This window comes from Colletotrichum truncatum (assembly GCF_014235925.2).
Source record: "Colletotrichum truncatum strain CMES1059 chromosome Unknown Contig_0011, whole genome shotgun sequence".
NCBI classification, from domain to species: domain Eukaryota; kingdom Fungi; phylum Ascomycota; class Sordariomycetes; order Glomerellales; family Glomerellaceae; genus Colletotrichum; species Colletotrichum truncatum.
In genome coordinates this window covers 125,229-143,794 of record NW_027222408.1, presented here as the reverse complement: position 1 = coordinate 143,794, position 18,566 = coordinate 125,229, and the positions used below count along the sequence as shown (strand labels likewise).

At 47.4% G+C, this 18,566-nt stretch overlaps 7 protein-coding genes across 7 annotated transcripts; 4 read left to right on the top strand and 3 right to left on the bottom strand.

Moving 5' to 3' along the window:
* Positions 1-689: 689 nt before the first annotated feature.
* On the bottom strand, positions 690-1,157 carry CTRU02_214374 (uncharacterized protein; the record flags this gene model as incomplete). Its single annotated transcript, XM_036731755.2, has 2 exons — positions 690-1,019; positions 1,089-1,157. The coding sequence occupies 2 exons, from the start codon at positions 1,155-1,157 to the stop codon at positions 690-692; spliced, it is 399 nt and encodes a 132-aa protein (XP_036576527.2).
* Positions 1,158-4,109: 2,952 nt separating this feature from the next.
* Positions 4,110-6,741, top strand: CTRU02_214373 (FluG domain-containing protein; the record flags this gene model as incomplete). The annotated part of the gene is made up of 5 exons (XM_036731757.1): positions 4,110-4,345; positions 4,398-4,662; positions 4,725-5,185; positions 5,274-5,638; positions 5,699-6,741. 5 exons carry the CDS (start codon positions 4,110-4,112, stop codon positions 6,739-6,741), a joined length of 2,370 nt encoding a protein of 789 aa, XP_036576529.1.
* Positions 6,742-9,277: 2,536 nt separating this feature from the next.
* CTRU02_214372 (uncharacterized protein) lies at positions 9,278-9,944 on the bottom strand (the record flags this gene model as incomplete). The annotated part of the gene is made up of 2 exons (XM_036731758.1): positions 9,278-9,371; positions 9,586-9,944. The coding sequence occupies 2 exons, from the start codon at positions 9,942-9,944 to the stop codon at positions 9,278-9,280; spliced, it is 453 nt and encodes a 150-aa protein (XP_036576530.1).
* Positions 9,945-11,188: 1,244 nt separating this feature from the next.
* Positions 11,189-12,694, top strand: CTRU02_214371 (ankyrin repeat protein; the record flags this gene model as incomplete). Its single annotated transcript, XM_036731759.1, has 1 exon — positions 11,189-12,694. One exon carries the CDS (start codon positions 11,189-11,191, stop codon positions 12,692-12,694), a length of 1,506 nt encoding a protein of 501 aa, XP_036576531.1.
* Positions 12,695-13,154: 460 nt separating this feature from the next.
* CTRU02_214370 (uncharacterized protein) lies at positions 13,155-13,557 on the top strand (the record flags this gene model as incomplete). The annotated part of the gene is made up of 2 exons (XM_036731760.1): positions 13,155-13,311; positions 13,361-13,557. The coding sequence occupies 2 exons, from the start codon at positions 13,155-13,157 to the stop codon at positions 13,555-13,557; spliced, it is 354 nt and encodes a 117-aa protein (XP_036576532.1).
* Positions 13,558-14,151: 594 nt separating this feature from the next.
* Positions 14,152-14,571, top strand: CTRU02_214369 (uncharacterized protein; the record flags this gene model as incomplete). The annotated part of the gene is made up of 1 exon (XM_036731761.1): positions 14,152-14,571. The coding sequence occupies one exon, from the start codon at positions 14,152-14,154 to the stop codon at positions 14,569-14,571; it is 420 nt and encodes a 139-aa protein (XP_036576533.1).
* Positions 14,572-15,968: 1,397 nt separating this feature from the next.
* Positions 15,969-16,858, bottom strand: CTRU02_214368 (uncharacterized protein; the record flags this gene model as incomplete). Its single annotated transcript, XM_036731762.1, has 2 exons — positions 15,969-16,392; positions 16,449-16,858. The coding sequence occupies 2 exons, from the start codon at positions 16,856-16,858 to the stop codon at positions 15,969-15,971; spliced, it is 834 nt and encodes a 277-aa protein (XP_036576534.1).
* Between the last annotated feature and the right edge of the window lie 1,708 nt (positions 16,859-18,566).

The following is an 18,566-nucleotide window of genomic DNA, read 5'->3' as shown; positions in this document are numbered from 1 at the left end:
TGTCGTATTGCCTATGGTCGTCCTTAATGGAGCCACTTATTGCTAGTGGGTATTAGTAGCGTATTACTTATCGATGTTTCAGACTCTAGTTTTACCTCGAACTGGTAAACTCGCAACTTTTCGAGAGAATAGTCAATCTATGGGAACCGACAACTGACAGTCCTTGACAAAGGCGAAAATTAGACTAGCCAATAGGGCTATCATATCCTTCAACGAGAGGAGACTTGTGCAAATCTTCTCGGCTTTCAATCTAGTCAGTTGCTCTTGAATATTAAAAAACCGTAGCAGTCCACAGGACATGGCAAAGCAATGGCTTTCCACGCTTTGGCTATAATCATTTTCTGATGCATAGAAAAGGATTCTCTTACAAGCTTTGTTACGCGATCTATAGAAAAAATATATCAAAAGGGGCTACGGTTGGTCTGGCGCACTTGGGCGACGTGGCAATCAACGTTACTACAATACCGGATTCTTATTGTGACCATACTTGCTCCAAGCCTACAAAAGTGTGAACCGGACACTGGGAAAAGAGTGTTTAGCAACCTGTTCTATAGGTATTCTATGAATGTCCTTGGTCTATCGAGAATGGCCTGTTGGGCCGCAGTCCTCTGTATCTTTTCCATGACGAGGGCTCCGCGACGAAGGGAAGCTAGCTGCAGGCATTCCATGTGTTTAAGACACCGAGTAGCTCAGGAATCAGGAGCAGTCTCGAAGTCCTTGTAAGAGTACCCCAGTCCCTCGGGCTTACGCTTTTCAACAGGGGCTTTTTCGAAGTCCTTGTAAGAGTACCCCAGTCCCTCGGGCTTACGCTTTTCAACAGGAGCTTTTTCGAAGTCCTTGTAAGAGTACCCCAGTCCCTCGGGCTTACGCTTCTCAACAGGAGCTTTTTCAAAGTCCTTGTAAGAATATCCCAGTCCTTCAGGCTTGCGTTTCTCGACAGGAGCCTTTTCAAAGTCCTTATAAGAGTATCCTAACCCTTCGGGGGCACGCTTCACCACGGATGCTTCATCTTTGTGAACCTATCGTGAGCTGAAATTAGCATATTGCCACCAGATTAACTAGATGTACAACTGTCGTGAAGAACCTACATGTTCGCCAGAGGTGGGTGCAGCGGCAGCGGCAGCAGCAAACATGGCGATTGCAACTTGAAAACGCATTTTGTCCACAGAAAGACTTCAGAATTTATAAGAGCTTTTGAACTATTGATTCTTTTTCAGAGAAATATGGCTTGGAAACCCAAAGATAGTAAAGAAGTAAGTATATCGTCCCAAGATTCGTCATGCGAGGTTTATATGTCTGTTCAATCTCACCTACCGTTCATAGCTTACGCCAAATGCCGCGTCTTGCAGATATCCGAATTTTCGATCTTTCTCAAACCCGAAAAACTGCTATCTGGTGCTCGATAGTGAGGTACTGGAGACCCGGTACGCATTCTGTAGAGTCTCGCAGACACCAAACACAGCTTCGGCGCCCAAGCAACATGCTGAGACCTAGCAAATGAGGCCCGGACCGGGCAGTCTTCGGATTCGGTACTCATCAGATTCGTTTTAGCAGGATAGATCGGGGTGTATCAAAGGTGACCCGACGGCCTCAATACGCTCGGATTCAACACCGGCACCACATCCCTCCCATTGGTGCGGACCGACGAACAGGATCGGTTGGCATTTGCGGAGTACGACCGTGATAAACTAACTTTCCATGAACTAGCAATTCTACTCAATGTCTCGCATTCATACTGACAGGCACTTCAACCGCTGGAAGGGGTGCACCTGTCTGTGCACCGTAGTCGTGCTAATGAGGTCCCCTAGTAGCCAGTAATTCTCAATTGCATGACGCTTTCCCCCATAACCTACTCGTTCGGAGAGAAATTGGCCGAATTCCGCTTAATTACAGGTTGTTACATATGTCAGCCGAGTACATTAGTGTCTTGACTGATCCTAACTCTATGGTTACGTCGAAAGGTTCATATGAACACAGTAAGCTTTGAGCTAATGACTATGTTCTAATCCACCAGAATAATACATTTCTACATCTAACTTTCCTTTTGTTCTAATTATCCTTCTTCTGTATCTCCAATGTCGCTGATGGTCGCCGATACATCACCGGTGCCAAGGACACGCACTACTCAGGTCATTCGTCTTTGGCCTGCTAGCTCGGACCGATCAATTAGCCTTCTCTGTCCGTTTCCACGATCTCAGAGTGGAAGTGATTGTCAGGCGACCCGTACCACCATGTCAATATCTTGTAGGACGTTGGATTGGATTGAGAGCAATAATTCTTGAACTGATATTATCATAATAAGCTAAACAGCATCGAGTGATGTATTGATTTGTTCTGCTTTTTGGGTGAAGATGTAACCCTGGGAGTACGCAAAGATTTGTGTCCGTCGGCCAAAGGAAAATAGATATGATGCCGAATGAAATCCAAAAATACTCCGAGGCGTTTCCCTACCCGTAGAAAATCTCAATGGTGTGAGTCTCCGGCGTGCGGGTTTCTTGCCTTCCATTCTGCCTCATCTTTCTTCAATCGCGCCCACGCGTCGCCTACTCTAAGTAAAATTAAGCAATTTGGTCAGCTCAATTAATGAGCAGAATTTCTTAGGCTCACTCACGGGGTCTGTTTTGTCTTTTGCCGCAATTCGCCATACATATCATCTAGATAGGTATTGTGTCAGCAATTACCTTTCACCTGGTGGTACATGGCAGGCTTTGACCCACAGTAGCTCCGATCATTCAGATGGCCATGTTTCTCTTTCCATGCTAACGTCGCACACCCACTTCTCGCACACCCCCACATTTCGCACACCCATAAATTGGGTTATCATAAGGTATTTATTAACTTTATAACTATAAGTCTGATTCGTCTCCTGCAACTATGATACTATCGCTAGTTTTAGTAGGTAATTCAGGCTTGCTAGATTTATCTAAGCTATCCTTAATTTCGCTAGCCTTAATTTAGGCTTTGTGAATTGCCTTAATGTTGGCAAACTTCGAATTTGGGCTTATTTAGACCTTACGCTGCTTCCGTACTATTCTAGCCTTAACTTCTGCTTCTAATATTGCAATCTTCTTCTCTACTATAGCTAATTGATAGTCTTTTTTATTAAATCCCTTTTAAACCTTCCGAAATAATAGTCGCTACGTTTGCTAATCTTTATCTAACTTACTAAATAAGCTTAGTTAATTATATAGATTAACTATCTTCTTAGGCGTTAACCAGGCTACTATAGATGTAGTAGATGCCTAGTTTCCGTCTTTTCTACTATCAGAGGCCTTTATAGGAGTAGAATAGCCTGGCTTTAAAGGCTTGGAAGCATTCTTAAGTAGTAGAAGGCTTATAAGCGGTCAAGCTATCGAAATAGGCTATAGTCTTGTTACTTTCTAGCTACTTCTAATATTCTTACTTAAAAATGCTATCTAGTATGCTTTTCTATAGCAGGTAAGAAAGTTCCGTTTACTTATAACTATAGAATCGTTATATTAAATAAGGTATCTAAGCTTTTTTTGATAGGTTGCTATTACGGCTAGTTAGTAATAGTAAGGTTTCTACTAATAGAAGTTAAGGCTATAATACTAATAATAGGTCTTACGTCGTATATAAGTAGATTATACTAGTAGATTAAAGGTTAGGGTAAAGTAATTAGTCTTATACTAAGTAATAAGTTAGAGTAATATTACTAGATAAAGCGAGAAGTTGCTGCTACTGCCGCTAAAAGCGGTGGAAAGTGTCGCTATTTTAGGTGGTGTTAGCAGTTAGGGGAGACAAGCTTTGGGGTAGCCAAGCCGAGTACTAAGTACTTACAGGGCATTCCCAAACCTACTTATCAAGGTGGGCCCGCTGCTGTTCAGATTTCGGCGTCTTCGCCTGTCAACAGTCCGGTAAATGCTCTCGGCCGGTGATTCTGTTTCCTTCGGTTTCCTCTTCCCAACTACCTGGCTTCTGCCATTTATAGAGCCGCTTTCTGCTTTGCACAATGACCTGCCATTACTTCGCCAGAATGACTACTGCCCGCTATAAAACGCGGCTTTGCGTTCAGCTCGTTCCATCATGCTGCATCTACCGCACTACACTCTTTTACCAGTTTTGTGATAAGACTACGCCTTCGAACAATGCCGAGAGAGAGGCACCTTGATTGCCAGACTGTTGATGCCAACGCTAGCACACAGTTTATCAAGCAATTCACTGAACATGAGACGAATGAACGGCGGAAAAGGCGCGCACCGTCGTTCTCTGCGGAGGAGCACGATGCAATCCGCAAGAAGTTAAAGACAGTCCCTTTCATCAATCCAAATTACGCCCACGAGACCAAGATCAATGTTTCGGTTGTCCGCAAAAAATGGGAACGGTTAGTCATCTGTGACACACGAGCAATCCATTGTTGCTAAAGCATCAAACAGCTACTGCCGTGAACAGCACGAAGTTGAATGCGAGAAGCAGAAGCGTGGCGAGTGTGACGAGTTGGTGTGGGGTGACTGGCAAGCGGCTTTGACAACTGTGGCCAGAGAGACGATGATGGATTTCTTCTTGCGACTTTGCGAGTGGTCCAAAGGCAAAATCAAGTCGTGGGGCACCACGCAGGTATACATTCGTCATTTCCAACAACTATACACACAGTTGGCCGGTCGTTATGTGGACCGGAACGACATCAAAGAGCTCTACATTGTAATTGCCACCATTTCTGGAGTTATCTTTCTGCGTCACCATGTTAACGTGAGCTGCCCTAGTTTCATGACCGAGTTTTGGTTCCTCGCTTTGGCTTACGAGCACCCAACATCAATGGAAAGCCGGTCGTTGCCGTACAAGGTCTTGAAATCCTTCTGGTTTTCAATATTGCGTACGATGTTGGTATTTTCCGGTCAGAAGGACAGCGCATCCAGCTAGCTGGTTGCTATCAGTTGCTGTGTTACACTGGTGCACGACCTGCTGAGCTGGTTCATGCCGAAAGGGAGAAACCCAAACACGAAGCTTGGGATCTTTTCAACTGGGATGAGGACGCGCAAGGCGAAGATTCTCTGTTGCTTGACAAACTGTTGCGACAGGAAACCGCTGATCGAGGGCGTCCCAAAGCCTTGTGCTACGAGGACATATTGATGATGATTGTTCGTCATCCAGTAACCGGACGGGCTATACCAGCCATGGCGATCAAATTCATCTATCATAAGGGAGCCGATAGGAAACCTAAGCCGTGAGTAATTGTTGTGTGCAACATTTTGATCTGTGCCACGTCCATCCTTGGTTTTCAGTGTACTTTACTCCCGAACAAATTTGCTGGGGCTAATCATTTCAAGGACTATTTTTTACTTCACACCCGCAAGAAAGCTTTTATTTTGTGCCGTGAGCACTATCATCGCCTTAGCACTTCGTGACCAGGCCTTCGAGGCGGCGAGCCTAACAGATGCGAAGGCTGTTCTGGGGTTGAAGATCCGGGGTCCGGTCAAGTCCATGGCTCTACGATGGAAGAAATCGATGCTGAAAATCCCGCTTTTTAGGAAGTTCGAAGGCAACAACTTATCTAAAGACATGGCTATGACCTATGCTACTTTAAGGGATCATATGCACCGACAAAGCCTTGATGCTGGCTTTGAGAAACCGTGGACGCCGAGATCAGCTCGGAGAGGGGCGGCGAACGCAGCCAACGGTGAGTGAGATAAATGAGCTTTTATCACCATAGACAGATGCTGACGAGCTTGGGCTGCAGAAAATGCCCCAGAGTCCATCCGGGATCAGGTGATGCGTCATGATCCTAAATTCTTCACATTTCATGGCTCTTACCTCAATGAGAATGTCAATTTCGATCTGCAGAACGCTTTTCTCGAAGAGAATGCGGAGGGACAACTTTACCAGTTGTTCACACATGTCAGTCTTACACGTGACCCTCGGGCGACAAGAGACATGGTACCTGAAGAGGTTTGGAAGAACATGCCGCCCGATCCGGAAATTATGGATTTGGAGCGACAGCGACGAGAGTTGAAAGGAGGTCAATATCGCATACAAGGTATGGAGAACGAGGCCAAAATCCGACAGTTGACGGAGAAGATCAACACCAAGCGAGACCAACGCGACAAGAAGGTCGTGAAAGCGTACCGCAGTTATTATTTTTACAATTGTTCAACTTGGGACATTGAGAAGCAGGCACTTGGCATCGAGGACGAGGAGTACACTGAACCGGCCATCAGTTTGGAAATCATTGAGCGGGACAAATTGGCCAAGATTCTGTTTTATCAACCCGCCAATTGCACTGATGATGAACGAGAGAAGTTTCAGATCGAGGGCATTGACTTGATGGTGGCACTTTTCGGCAAAAGAGAAACAGTCAGACGGAATCGAATCCACGCCGACAGTCAAATCCCTCAACCTCACGTTCAAAAACAATGTCAACCTAAGCCTATCCCCCTCATCCTTGATCGGAACCAGTGCCCTGATTGTGTCGGCGATGAGAGGCTCAGCATGGAGGAACGAACATTCAAGTACAGTCGATCGACAGTCAGGAATGACCATTTCGACGATCAACATCTCCGAGAGCGAGAGAGCGCTGTCCGGCGTGGCGATGATATACAATGCCACCACCCCCAGTGCAAATATGAGAAACTGAAAACGCTGGACGCGTTCAGAAGTCATGTGAAAATAAAACATGGGGTTTCACTGAGGACTTCATATCAGGTCATGCGGAGAAGGACTAAAAAATTACGGCGGATACAAATGGCTAGAGAAGGGTTGTCTGAAGGCAAACCCAACGGGTGACGCATTGTAGGCCAAATAATGTTCCAAATTAAAAGGTCGTGGCTCACCCATGGGGAGCTTGGATAGAGAAATGAATCAGAAGTATTAGTACATAAGTTAAAGAAAATAATAGCAGCCTATCTTCATGATATACATCTATTTTAACATGCATGCAATCGACAGCCATCTCCAAATATGAGTCGACACTTGAGCGGTACCTTACTAGCCTCGTTGAATTTGCGTTCCCTGGCGTTTAGAATTGATACGGCTTGCTGGTATCTTGGGTGTGATTAGAAAACATAGTGATTAAGTGTATTAATGTTGTTGTTATGATCTGATGGGACCCATAAGCATAGAAGCTCTGATTGATCTATCCCGTCCTCAGCAAAAATGAGGTCCAACTTGAAGAAATACTGACAAGGCCTTGGGTCATTTGCCTGGGTAAGCCTCGCCCTCTTTTCAGTCTTCTACATTCAAGTTTCTAGGGGCCTTGATCGGAGAGTATTGCGCTTGTCAACCCGCGCGCTTGCCCACAGTGAGCCTCAACATGATGACATCAGCTATGAAACGTAATGGTGGTTATTCTCTCGGAAACGTTGAAACTTACTAGCAGTGTTTGCGACAATGCGCAGTAGGAGTGTCTTTTTGCGGGAACCAACATCATCACCGCCCTCAGGAGCTTAATTGGCAAGGGGTGGCTTGGAGAGGCACTTTTTCTGCCAGATCCACAATAATTCTGCCATATTCAGCAATTCTGATTGGATTCATGGTGATTCTGCCATCATGATAGCTCTACCCATATTTGCCCTTCCCATCTTGTTTGTTCTGCCAATGTTTTCTGCCCCTTGGCTTTTCTGCCGCCTCCGCCCCCTGATCACTGCAACTTTCTGCCGCTCCAGTCCATCAGCTGCCGTTTGACTTTCCAAGGTTTCTGCCACCTTTTTTCTGCCGTCCCTTTTTGTGCCGTCCCTTTTTGTGCCGTCCCTTTTTGTGCCGTCCCTTTTTCTGCCGTCCCTTTTTCTGCCGTCCCTTTTTCTGCCGTCCCTTTTTCTGCCGTCCCTTTTTCTGCTGTCCCTTTTTCTGCCGTCCCTTTTTCTGCCGTCCCTTTTTCTGCCGTCCCTTTTTCTGCCGTCCCTTTTTCTGCCGTCCCTTTTTCTGCCGTCCTTTCTGCCGTTTCTTTTTCTGCCACCTCCTTTTTTCTACCTTCCCCTCAGTCGTTGTTTACGCCGCCTCAGCTACCCTATTTGCCAACCACACTGTGCTAAAAGTTCAGTAAGTATTTCTCACGCTAATGTCTAAATTCCCTCAGAGGATGATTTCACTAAACACATCTATCCCATCGAGTGCGATAAGGCAACAGGTACATCGTTCCCAATGTTTTATCCACTTTTACCCCTCATAAAAGGGATACATGAGAATATGTAGTGTAATTAACCTCTGGTTTTCCTATCTTTCTTTACTTCCTGCTTCGTAACTCGAATAATTTTAGATACCTGTTCTATCCCATCGAGTGCCAGATGACCCCATTTTCGCCAAGGGAGGGGTAAAACCAATCAAGGCTCAAGTATTTGCTATTTTCATCAAATAATGTACTTAAATTTATGGTACATCTGTTCTTTAGAAGTTGCCAAGTATTGGCGATCCCTACCATACAGCAGACTACATCGCAACGGCGATAGAATAAAGGTGCACACAAAGTATTGATGATGTATGGTTCTCGTACGGAGAAAAAGTGGCTATAAAATGGAGATTTTAACGTTTGGCGAAAATGGGGTCATCTGGCACTCGATGGGATAGTCAGAATATGTAGATAACAGAGGTACTAAATATCTTCACTGTTTGGTTGTCTAGAAAAAGTCTTGGCTGTATTCTAACTGGCCGGTTCCCCTCACGGGTATGTACCTGTTGCTTTACCGCACTCAATGGGATAGCCTGTTCATGACCAGTTATGCATCAAGATACTCACTCATAAGGTACATTCCGTCCTGCAGTTGCTAGTATCGTAAGATGTGGAATAAATACATAAGGTATCACGCCAGCAGCGTGTCAGGCCACACTGTGCAAGTCAGATCCAATGGCCACCACCGCATTAAGGCAGCCAAAAGAGACCATATCTTCCACAATCACTTCAACCCGCATTTCTACAGATTATTTCCCAATAACAAACACTAAGCAATACAGTAGTCAGCGAAAAAGCCTTCATCCTATTCCCAACTCTCTGATCTCTCTCCGCTCGGACGTGTAAGCTTTTTGCTGCTTACACAGTGTGGTTATTTTGTTTGTTTTATAGATCTACATCGTAGATGTGGTGTACGTCAGCTTAGACCGGATCCACACAGTTGAACATGTTCTCCATCTCCAATAACAGACGTTGGGTAATCCAAAACTGGCCCTTCAACCCACTTAAGACCCCTGGTGTTGATGACACAAAAGCCATTGTTTGCTCTAAGAAATTGATGGAGCACCCCTATCAGTGAAGAGCTCCAGTGGGTTGGTATCGCCGTGCTAGTTCAAACTGTGTCGATGCCAAGATGCCAGATGTCCGTGCGGAAACACATCAGAGAGTTGCAGAGGGTTGAGAATAAGCATGAAGCCCTTTTCGCTGACCCCTGTAAGAGATTAAATCTCTTTCAGAGTATCCCACGAGAACGCTATCAACTGTCAATAGAGGCTTGACTAGGAGCAAAACTATCGCTGCTTGACGAACACATTCCAGTCGTGTTGCATATGAAAGTGCAGGAAAGCGTTGTCGAGCAGAGCTGCTTATTTGGAAACGATGCCGGCTGTTCGAAGTAACGGAGTTCATATTGCATCTGAAGACGCAGAAAGGACTAGAAGATGTTGTAACAGAAATCAAAAACGCACCTATATGGTGGGCGAGTCTGGTCTTGGGATGCCGCCCTCGGCAGGGGATGTGAGTGGGTCACTCGTGTTCCAATCAATAACCTGTGTGGTCGTTTGACCGTCGCTGCTGGTTGTTCTGAGGTGTAGCATCCGCTGCGGAGAGGTCTTTCCATACACTTGGGCCATTCGGGGTGAGGGTTTTGCTTCGGTTGTCTTGGCTGCTGCCGAGCAAACAGCCTTGATTTCGGCCGCCAAGCATTTTGACGCTTTACTGGGCGTAGAGCTCGTCTGTCGAGGACGAGACCGCGGCGCTGTCCACTTTTCCTGCTTGAAAGTACCGCTTTCCTCGTCAGAGTCGGAGAGGAGGAAGGTGGATACATTGGTTTGTGCGAGACTAGGATGAGAGGACTTCTCGTTTGATGAGACGAGCCGCAAAGGGGAGAAAGCTGAGTGAAGCTTTGAGCTCATGATGCAAGTGGCCAGTTTGACTTTGTCGCAATGAATATCGCGGCATGTTTGAGGACCACACGGTTTGAAAGCAAATCCTTGCTTCTCTTGCTGCGGCGTGGGGCTGAGAAGACCAGTCCAGAACCAGCTCCTGGAATTTGTCTGCAGATGCGACGGAACGACATTGCCGAAGGGCCTTGCTGCTCGGCTGAGAATGTTCATTGTCAATGGTCAGAACCGGCTCTTTGAGGTAAGGGTCATGAAGTGAAGGCAATCGGAGCTGGATGCGGATCCCTGGGACAGTAGACATAGAGAAGGGAGTCGCTTGTTGCTTATTTGGAAAGGCCCTTCAAAAGAGGTCGAAACTGACTTCGATGCTGTGGGGGGGTACTGGTATATTTGTGGTTAGCAGCACTAGCAGAGTCCTTGTTGCAGGGTTCAGGGTGCCCACTCCTGAAGCCAGAAGCGGCTCTTCATACATGATTGGATCAGCGGAAGACGTTGACTTCCAAAGTCAGCTGTAGATAGTAACCTAAAAGGGGGGGAAAAGGCTCCGATATTGGAAACAATGTGTGCAATTGGAGAAAGCAGTATGCTTGTTGCAATCGCTAGCAACACCATCGCAAGCATATTTCCATAAGCCAATAATGCACTAATGTCACTGTAAAGACCTCTTTCCGACGCTCTCTCAACCTTTACTCGCTCTTTACTCGACCTCTATAGTACAATACTGTACAATACTGTACACTCTCAACTTGTTTGCAGGGCGTTCAAAGACACTAACGATACAGGAGACAAGACCAAGCTAAGTGCCCAAACCCGGTCGCGAGCAGCGTCGTGAGGCAACCTACGCTTACACTCAACTCTACGTCAGTTCCGAGCAAAGCCAACAAGACCATTCGAATACCCACATTGTATGTAGAAGCCAATTTTGGCAGATATACTATACTGTAATATGAGATACACTTTCGGCTTCCTGTGAGTTCAGTACGTTGTGCACCTAATGCTGTAAGTAAGTATCGCCTGAACAGCAAAAAGAAGCCCCTCATCGCAGACAAACAGCAACTGCACGAGTAGAAGTGAATGAGTCCATAGATTATGAAGCCCTCCCCGGCGCCATGTCCTGAGGTTACATGAACCAAGATATCTCACTTAATACCTACAAAGGTCCTTCCCTATGAAACCAATCCCCCTTGATATCGCGTGGCATGTCTTCAACCATAGCGACACCCATGTTCAATCCCAGTTTGCACGATGCTCGCGCGACTGGCATTCGTTCTTCAATCCCCAACTTTACCAGCACGACGTCAAGAAGGGTCGTCACTCCGCCATCTTTAACACCATTGCCTATTGCACGGACACGCAGGTAGCCCTCGCCACGCTTGAGCATAGCTACCGAGCCGGCGCTGACTACAACAAACCGGCCGTGATGTACTTGACCGAAGCCCAACAGCCCAGTCCTTATCTTATCACGGCTCTATATCTGGCCGCTTCGAAAGGCTATTCTGATATCGTGTCGTTTCTCCTCGACCGCGGTGCAGATATCGACGGGGTCCCGGACTGCCGGTTGCGCACTCCCGTTTTCATATCCCTACTTAGCCGTGATGCAGAAACGTCCATGGTCCTCCTCCGGCGTGGGGCGCGCCTTGAGTCTCCCGAGTTCGGGATCAACGCACTCCACCAAGCAGCTGCTGCGGGACTAACCGAAGTCATCACCTATCTGATCGAGGAGAAAGGACTGGGAGTGGACACGGTCGACAGCAACGGGGACACACCGCTGATCCACTCGCTATTGTCACCGTCTCCGGAGACGGTCATAGCTCACCTGGCACGGTTCGAGGTGGACGTGAACCAGCCGACGACGATCGACACCTGGCGCATGACGGCGCTGAGTATGTCGTGCGAAGACGGTATGTTCTCTGCCGCCCTGTCTCTTTTGGAAGCCGGAGCGGACGCCACGGGCGAGTCGGACGGCCTGGTGGAAGGGGCCGACCCGGCGCTGCGCATCTACGAGCAGAAGCCGCTCGAGCTAGCTCTGCTGGCTCGTTCTGAGAAAACACACGGGAGAACGGCGGCGGCGAAGCAAAAGCTCGTCGACCGTCTCATAGAGTCTGGCGCCGACCCGGATGCGACGGTCTGTATTTCTGCGCGCTGCAACTGGACAGGGCCGCTCTTGCTGAAGCTCGTTCGCTTGAGGCGTCGTTGGGAGGCCGAATTGTTGCTCTCTTCAGGCCTCTTGAACATTGACCAATGTGACTCTCATGGTGCGACGACTCTTACTTGGACGCTTTCGACGTGCCATGGAGACCCCGTTATGGCGTCGATCCTGTTGCGGCGTGGTGCCAAGATGGACGAAGGAGTGTTACGCACCGTTGTCGATAAGCTGGTGCGGCTAGCATGTGTGAGAGATCATTGGGGTGTGATCAGCCTCCTGACACGAGAACCCAAGTTGTTGAAAGTATTCCACGTGTTATACTCGCACTGTTTCTGGGTAGCTTCGAAGGAGGGCGATGCGGTAGCAACGCGATTTGTGCAGGATTCGCCGAGGTCAATCGTGCGCATGGTGACGGAGATGCTGAAGAAGGGGATCAGTCTAACCAAAACTGGGGTCCTCCACGTGATGCGTTCCAACAAGTGTAGGAAGGCAAAGCCAGGGCCGGTCATCGCAATGATGTTTTCTTGATTTTGCATTGAGGCAGGGAGTGTTTTGTGGGGAGATTATCTGCGTCGTATCGGAGGGAAGCTTTACGGACGGGTTGACCGTAGCAGAGATACATCGATAGAACCGATGGCAGTGATAGTGATGAAATTCATCAGATTCCAGTAAGAATCGCAGCAAAAATAACAGGTTCCCGAAAACGGCCGAAAGATTTCTGGTCGGAAGGGGCTTCGTTTCATGAAAACATGATTGCGCACTAATCCTTGATGACAAGCGACGGATACGTTGCCCCTTGCAGAGGCCGCCGTGCCGTCGTTTTATATGCCATTCTTAGAACGGCAAGACCAAGGGCTCCGCAGTTGCGGAAAAGTATAATAGTGCAACGTATGGCACTTGCGACTGAAGCTCTAGTATCATGTCTCTTTCATGAACAGTGAACTCCTTGAGAACGTTTGCCGGAAGTGTCCCGAGTGACTTCAAAAACATGGAATCTCCTCGCCACGAAAACTATTCTGCCTTAGACGATTCGACTGGACGCCTCTTTGAGGATTCGTTTCTTGATGAAAACGAACTCGAGCAAAAGTGGACTCCTGATGTCTCCAAGCACGGGCATACTCGAAAAAGGGCACGTGCTGGCAGTTGTAGGCAATTCCACCATCCTCGTCACCAGCTCACTCTAACTTGACAAAGCCAGTACCGTCCTCGCTACCTCCGATGATGATTGCACAGTGCCAAACTTGCCAGACATGCCAGACACGCCAGTTGCGTACACGAGACAGACAGATTTCTGGATAGAAAGGGACGTGGTTATGAAGGCAACCGCGCGAGCTGGCGCTGTAACTGCTCTCGCGCAGGAGGTCGTGCGGGAGGTTGCGAAGAATTATTAGCCCGTTATCATTCAGATGGAATTTGACGGCAGTGACGAGACGGTGTTTACTCTGCGTATTTCGACTCAGGATGGGTATGTTATCCAGGGGATAACGGACATACTGGAGAGATTCTGCTCACGTACTGAGAAAGTCTGCTAGCTACGTTGTACATAGCAACAATCAATGAACTAGCCACGTTTTCAGGTTTTCTCTGTAACCAACAAAAACCTCGCCTTCGAAGTGCCTTCGAAGTGCCTTCGTAGTACAGTGGTTATCTTCTCTCAATTGCTTGGTGTCAATACGGCATCTCGGATCAAGACCAGAGAGCACGTGGTCCATGGACAAAAGAGCACATCTACGCGGCTGAGTATAAGATTGCGAGTTCGAAAGTGGCTGCATTGCATACCTATAGACGATTTTGTCTGCGCGGTTGTATATAAATTGAGGTTGTATGTTGAGAGCTGCTGGACTTCTTTCCTCTTTACTGCAGTGGTCTTCTTCCTAGAGCATCTTTCAACCCCACAGGGAGACATTAACTACACAGTATTCTATATCCTTACTGTAATACAACGCATCACTGAAACACCGCATACCGCATGCTGATTAGTAAGCATGAGGGTGCATAAAGGCACGGCGGTCAATGCGGCATGGTCACCGCTACTTGACGTAGTTGAGGTCATCTGCACTTTTGAAAGTGATGGCCGAGTGTTCTATGGCGTAGTTACAGAGATTCCTCACCCCTTCGTGTGGGATTGGCTAGATTATCGCCAAGTTTTATGGGTCTTTGACGATGGAGACTGTGTCAAAGTATGGCAAGAATGTGTGGATCGACCTCGGCTGAGCAATCCTGCTTGGACGTCATGTCTTCACTCTATTGTGGGTTGCTATGAGACCGATGGCGGCTATGTTCTCTACGCCGTCAAGTGGGACGGCTACGCATGTCCGACGTGGGAAGCGGAAGAAGACATGTCAAGGTACGTCGACCTATTGGCGGAGCACGATCAGACTTGTAAGTGTAGGCAAAGGTCGTGAGTGCCGTGGCGTGGCGTGACCGAACCAGACGACGAGCATAAGAGGCAAGGCCAACAAGTCGATTTGCAGCATAGTTTGAATGGAGCTCCATATAGCTCAAATCACGAGCACAAGCTTGTTCTGCACCGTTGGGTCTGCGTCCCCATCAAACGACATTCGGCAAGAAGGTTCTCTGTCACACATTATTGTACAATGCCTGTTTGACCTCGCTCCCAAGCCAAGCTCCCAAAATGGCTTATTGCCTGCTCTAGTTCTGCGGGCGCTTGTATCTTGGCCCTACCTGCTGAACATAGGCGTGCGGGTGGGCCGTGCGGAAACAGCTCTTTCGTTATATGCACCCAGAACGAAGGAGCCTCTTTCGTATCGCGGAAGGGACCCACCGACCAAAGAACGGCTTCGTCTCAAGCGCTCAACAGGAGCCATCGTCAAGTAGAGTATTCGAACATGACACACTATGACACTGTGTTTGAAAACCGCCGGTCTTCTTACTTTCATCTGACCGTTGGCTAATCGAAATGTCGTGTCATTGTTCGTTCGACTTCGTTCGGCGTCGTCAGCGACTGTGTTTCTTCCATATCGCCTTACACCGCAAGGCCTCAATTTTCTATCACATGGTCGGAAGGGAAACATACCATTCGGGATTAGCCCTACGAACCAGCTCTCAACATCCCTTTTCTCCCCAGAACATTCCTTTACTGCGCTCACCTCCGGGGTACAGGCGTATCGAAGCCGACGCCACATTACCAACAACAAGAACAATTATAAGTCTTCCGCCGGGGCATACAGTACTAGCCTGCGCGCGGCGGGGCTTTTTTTGACCAGAAACATCAACCTATGCATCTAGCAGGAACAGCAAGAGCGGAAATCAAAGGCGAAGCTTCCGAATAAAGTTTCAATGAATGCGCCATCAGCGACGCGAATGAGTTGACAGCGTGGGAGGACTCCATTGAAGCTAGCAAGTCATTTGTTAGCAGTATCCAGATCATTCGTCGTCTGGATTTGGATAGCAAGGCAGCCGGTCGTCCTTTAATTACGGTCATATTGGAGCAGTCTAGACTTTGCAACAACGAGGTAGGGTAGACGTGGCTGCACGCGCGGCATAAGTAAAAGGACCTCAACAAACACCATTCCATAACATTAATGCATCAGATAAGCTCTTAGAATCCGTAGCTTTGTTAATATAGCTTTCACCATCCAACATTACTACCGCTAGCCCTTCCATACTAACGGATTTTCAGTTGAAAAGAAAATGATCTTTTTAATTATTTGTTCTGTGTAATATAAATAATATATGCTTATGCCTAAGATATTCATGCTAGACTTAAACAAAAGTCGTTATGTTTAACAGTGTGAACCGACTCCAAGCAACGTGAAACAAGGGAAAAGGAGAGAAGCTGTTATGAGTCCGATGAAGCTTTATAACCAGGAAAGAATGGCGTAGGAACTGTGAGAAGTCCGCGTTGGTCTCCGGATACATCCCAGTTATCGCCGTTACCAAGCAAAACGTCCATTTGCCCGACATGCTGGGCATCGGAGCCGTAGTGGCCTGGTTGAAATGGCTCGACAGACGTATATTTGCCGGAGACACCGGAGACACCACTGCCAAGGATAGCACCAGTAAAGTAGGCTTCAGCACACGAACTGTCCATAACATAGCTACCCAACGCACTGTCACCGAGTGGCTCACACACACTGCTCGCACAACCGGGACACCATCCACAATAATAGTTGTAATTAGGAAGGATAAAGTCCGGATTATAGTTGTCTAGGCTGGGGATGGCAAGAAGTTGCTGATCGCCTAAGGATTTCAAAGATAAAGGGCTTGGACGAATTAACACTCATTTCCTAATTGATGATAGGACGATGTTCTTACTTACCATTCGAAGGAACTACAACAATAAGGAGGAGGTAGCATATGACTTAAGTAGTCTTGGGGACCTAAACTGCCGAAACCGTCAAACATTTGTTGCTGGAGGGCCATACTGAAATCCGTTACTGCGGACGATTGCGCCTGCATAGCGTACATGTCTTCCAAAGTGGGTTCCCCAGTGGAAGTCAGTTTGATAGACGCTAGCAGTTGGCGTACCGATGTGGCATGGCTCGTAGTATCAGGCGACTCAACATCTATCTGATGGCATGTGATGTTTGTTGGCAACGGCAGGTCTTCCGCTGGCGGGGTGTGCGGTCTGCATACAGCCTCGGGACGAACCTCAACCTCCTCGGCTGAGACTGTTTGCGTGTCCATATTGGACGTCAGCAGGTTTGGAATTGAGATTCGAGAAGCCATTGTCAGTTGGAGGAGGTTTACAAGTCCGCTGAGTTTGTCGTTCAATCTTGAGCCGTGGTGAAGCACAACGTGAAGTACGTGACTGAAGGGATTGACGTGCTATATAAGTTGACGGTAAGAGAAGGGCATGGGCCGGGCATGGGCATCTGGCGATCAGTTGCAAAATTACATTATAGATGCAGGCGCGCACAGAGGCGGCTTTGTTGTGTCTCGGTTGCCGTGAGCGTTCTGGACGATGCAAAGGGTAGTAACAGCGTAACATTCAACGAGCGACCTACAGATTCTGCAGTCATGTGAACGTGACGATGAATGCAACGACCAAGGGGTTCCGTCAAAGTCTGCTCACAAAGCCACGCCAATCACCGGCTGAGGTGCTGTGGCGTTCGAAACCTGTTGTGGAGCCTGATGTCGGTATTGCTGCATGGCAGCCACTTTTAGATCGGTAAGTCGATTGTTTGTACGTGGCAACTCGTATGCGGAGTAGCTCAGCCAGATGTGGAGCCGCTTCTGGCGACTTGGCCTGACAAGGCCATTACTATAGGTGTCACTAGGCGTCTTCGCTCGCGATCATGGTATTGCTAACATCGCGCTTGCCCAAAGCAGTAATTGACTCCCGTTATATGTTTGTGAGGCTGTTAAAACTCGGAATGAAGTGCAGGATGCACGGTCAAACAACGGAATGTAGATATTTAATCCCTACTTCGTGTGGCCGAGCATGAAGCGACAAACAGACCCTAAGTTCTAGTATGGGGCTCAGAGCTATTCCTGGCTTCTAACAAACAGCAGTTATTCTCAGGGTTCCAAAGGCGCGGTCTTGTGGTTACGATTTGTACAGTATGGAGCAAAAACCTCTTCCTCTTTTGCACAAGCTTTCAATGTTTGGGAGAGCCAGAACCTGCTGTTACGTCTGTTTCGAACGTCTGTCATTGGCTGTGGTTGCCTGTTTGCAAACACAATGTGTAGTCATAATGGCTTGGACAGTGCGAGCGGTATCTCAAGCCTAGAGTATACTTGATTATGCTCATTTTTGGCCGTGGACATGGGCCATTCTCCCTACATGATGCATCAGTAAGCTGTACACAGTGTTGTGCCCTTCAATCTCAGCTTGTGTGGGGCAAATCAAGAGAACTGAAGTGTGTTTCCAAGAGGAAGAGATATATGCTCATAACTGTATAGGAGGGCTGCTACAGTTATGTGCAAAAATACCTTCCTCTTTGAATACAAACAACTTCACTCTTAAATCAGAGTGGAGCCAGAAAAGAACTCAGATCTACCTAGCATGGTCGATAATAATCCAGAAATGGCTCTAAAATAAGCTGCAATTAGCAGTGATTACCTAGCGCTGGAGGTACTCAAAGGTATATAGCAAATGCCCGTGTTTAATCCAATTACATAATGACAGTGTAGGCAACAGGCCACAATACCTGGAATAACCGCTTTTTCCTAGCCGGTACGCAAGTGTGTAACTATAGAAAGTGTGTTCCAGAGAATATTTCACACCCTGTGGAGAAGCTTTAGAGAATAAAAAAGTGTTTTGAAAGAGGAAGGAATATTTGCACATAACTGTACTATATAAAGAAATCTTTCAACGTCGACACATTGAGCTAATCTTACCCCTTACAAAGTTATGTATTAGACTATCTTCAGGTTTTATCAAGCGTATACATATATAGTGTATACATATATGCTAATGGATAACATAATTCAT